The sequence below is a fragment of the Echinops telfairi genome, unplaced genomic scaffold (genome assembly GCF_000313985.2).
Source record: "Echinops telfairi isolate 266 unplaced genomic scaffold, ASM31398v2 ScPeMD7_60;HRSCAF=208, whole genome shotgun sequence".
Classification (NCBI taxonomy): Eukaryota; Metazoa; Chordata; class Mammalia; order Afrosoricida; family Tenrecidae; genus Echinops; species Echinops telfairi.
This window is the reverse complement of record NW_022103958.1, coordinates 797,770-800,600: the sequence shown is the minus strand read 5'-3', so window position 1 is coordinate 800,600 and position 2,831 is coordinate 797,770. Positions and strand designations below refer to the sequence as shown.

Below are 2,831 nucleotides of genomic sequence, written 5' to 3'. Positions count from 1 at the left end.
ATGATCTAACCAATGAACACTGGCTTTGTATAAAAGACAGAATGTGTCCTACGTATTAAGTTTCAACATTGAATGTTAAAGAAAGCATCACAAAGAAGCATCTATATTGTTACAGGTGTGTTTAATGATATATGCTTGCTTTACATTTTCTCCCCCCAAAATATAAGGACTCATAAAGCGTTTCTAGTGAACATCAAACATCAATGACAATTACGATAAATTGCTGTTTCCCATGTTTCCTATGTGATCTCTCAATGCCCCTTCTCCTACTCCCATAGGACGCTCTTCTCCGAAGCCAGTCTAGCTCTTTCCTAAGGATCAACTCTCTAGGCTTTGGAATGCTGGAGCCCTGGCTTGTTTTGTTTTGTTTTATCACTTCCAATTTAAAAGAAAATCGAGGTATGAACTGAACATAAATAGGGCATCTCAGATTTATACTTCATTCTTAGATCTTGATATATAGCACACCAAACCTATTGTTGCTGACTTGATAGGACTCTCAAAATAAAACTACTGCAGAGAAGGTTCCATGGATAAATTATGGTAGGAAAGTGTCGATTTTCTTATGAGGTGCCTCATAATTTAGGCACATAGAACCCCTAAACTTTCTCTTTGCAGCCCAGCATTAACTGCTTACCTTAAGCAGGCCTGTTTGACTTACCCCATTCATTGTTATCCAGTCAATCCCAGCTTGTAGTGACCCTGCAGTGTTTCCAACTCTGTAGATCTTTCTGACAGCAGATCCTGCAGCGCCCCTGGTGGATTTGAAATTCTGCATCATTGTTAATGGAAGCTATTATTGAATGAGAATTTAAAAAACCAAATATTCAGAAAGGTACACAATTTAAATTTTCAAATCCGGTTCCAAATCTTTCATAAGTTGTACTTCTTTTCTTTAGTTTAAATTTCACTTAAGCTTTACCAATATTTTAAGTGGATCTTGAAAAATTGATCTTCTTCGGGAACCCACAAGCAGTGCTTGAAGAGATTAAAATGTTATAGTTAGATGCCATTGAGTTGGTTCTGATTTGTTTTTTAATTTCATAAATAATGTAGCCAGAGGGAGGGAATTTACTAACTCCAGTCACAAAGCTATCCAAGAATTACAAATAGTCTTCCTATTGCAACACTATTATTATCTTTTAATTTATGCTAATTTCCTTACCTTAGCAGGCAACAAGAAACATAAGGAAATGGCCCGTGAAAATATTACAGTGGTTACTGAGTTTATTCTTTTGGGACTGACAAATCGTTCTGAACTGAAAGTGGTCCTCTTCGTGTTATTCCTGCTGATCTACCTCATTTCTTTGGTGGGGAATCTGGGAATGCTCTTTCTAATCCAAATCACTCCCAAGCTCCACACCCCTATGTACTATTTCCTGAGCTCTCTGTCACTTGTAGACGCCTGCTACTCATCCGTCTTTGCACCCAAGATGCTGCTGAACTTCTTTGTTAAACAGGAGATCATCTCATTTTCTGCATGCATTCTGCAATACTTTTTATTTGTGTCACTCCTAACTACTGAGGGCTTCTTACTGGCAGCAATGGCTTATGACCGCTATGTGGCTATTGCCAACCCTCTACTTTATACAGTGGCCATGACTAAAATAGCGTGTGTTGTGCTGGTCATAGGATCATGTGTAGGAGGTGTGATCAACTCATTAACACACACAATTGGCCTGCTGAAACTGTCTTTTTGTGGACCAAATGTTATCAGTCACTTCTTTTGTGACCTTCCCCCTCTGCTGAAGCTGTCCTGTTCTGACACATCCCTGAATGAATTGTTGCTTTTAGTTTTCTCTGGCGTGATTGCTATGATCACCTTCTTGACAGTGATAATCTCCTACGTCTTCATTGTTGCTGCCATCCTGAGGATCCGCTCAGCTGCTGGCAGACGCAAAGCTTTCTCTACCTGTGCCTCGCATCTGACTGCTGTGACTTTATTCTACGGTTCTATAAGCTTTAGTTACATTCAACCAAGCTCTCAGTATTCCCTAGAACAAGAAAAGGTGGTGTCTGTGTTTTACACCCTAGTGATTCCAATGTTAAACCCATTGATTTACAGCCTGAGGAACAAGGACGTTAAGGGTGCTGCCAAAAGGGCAATAGAAATGAAACTTATTTCCTGTTAATTGTATGCCATATATTTCTGAAAATAAAATATAAACATATGATCTGTCTAATGATATCTAAATAAATTTAGGGTATATTCAAGCCAGAAGAATCCTTGGAGTTTATGTAATTGAATCCGTTTGCTTTAGAAAGAAAGAAAGAAGAAAAGTTCAAGAAGTGCAAGATGCTGTGCAATATATAGCAATTAACTGAAAACAAGATCTATGATGCAGGCCAGATATCTCTGGAAAATTCATGATTTTCAAATTTTCTATCTAAGAAGAAATAAGTCCACGAATTTTATAAACATACACACACAAATATAGAGAGCAATTCAGTCATAAAATTCAAGAATAATAAAATGTCTCTTATCTGTGTCTCTCCCCATTGAGGAATAAAAAAATACTTCAAGACAAAAAGGATTGGTTCTTTAATTATCTAGAAAAATTACGGATAGATGTTTCCAAGAGTACGCTGGATTATGTGCATCTTGATATTCTTCAAAATAAAATGTAAATTCTGAAAAAGCATGTAGAATTGGGTTCTAGATTACTTTTCCATTCACAGTAGTTAGTCTAAGCTATTTAGCCATCCCTGGCCTTGATTTCCATCACAATAAACAAAGTCAAACAGAGAAAAATTCCACTGTCATTAGTACTCCATATTAAAGTGTCACAAATATTTACAGAAAGCTTATTTGCAATACTTTTAATTTTTTT

At 36.9% G+C, this 2,831-nt stretch overlaps 1 protein-coding gene across 1 annotated transcript; it reads left to right on the top strand.

Annotated features, from left to right (window-relative positions):
- Positions 1-1,193: 1,193 nt before the first annotated feature.
- Positions 1,194-2,132, top strand: LOC101663838 (olfactory receptor 1052-like). Its single transcript, XM_004708511.1, has one exon. It carries the CDS (start codon positions 1,194-1,196, stop codon positions 2,130-2,132), a length of 939 nt encoding a protein of 312 aa, XP_004708568.1.
- The last annotated feature ends 699 nt before the right edge of the window (positions 2,133-2,831 follow it).

Coding starts and splice junctions, on each gene's coding strand:
- LOC101663838 (XM_004708511.1), top strand. CDS start 1,194: ATGGCCCGTGAAAATATTACAGTGGTTACTGAGTTTATTCTTTTGGGA.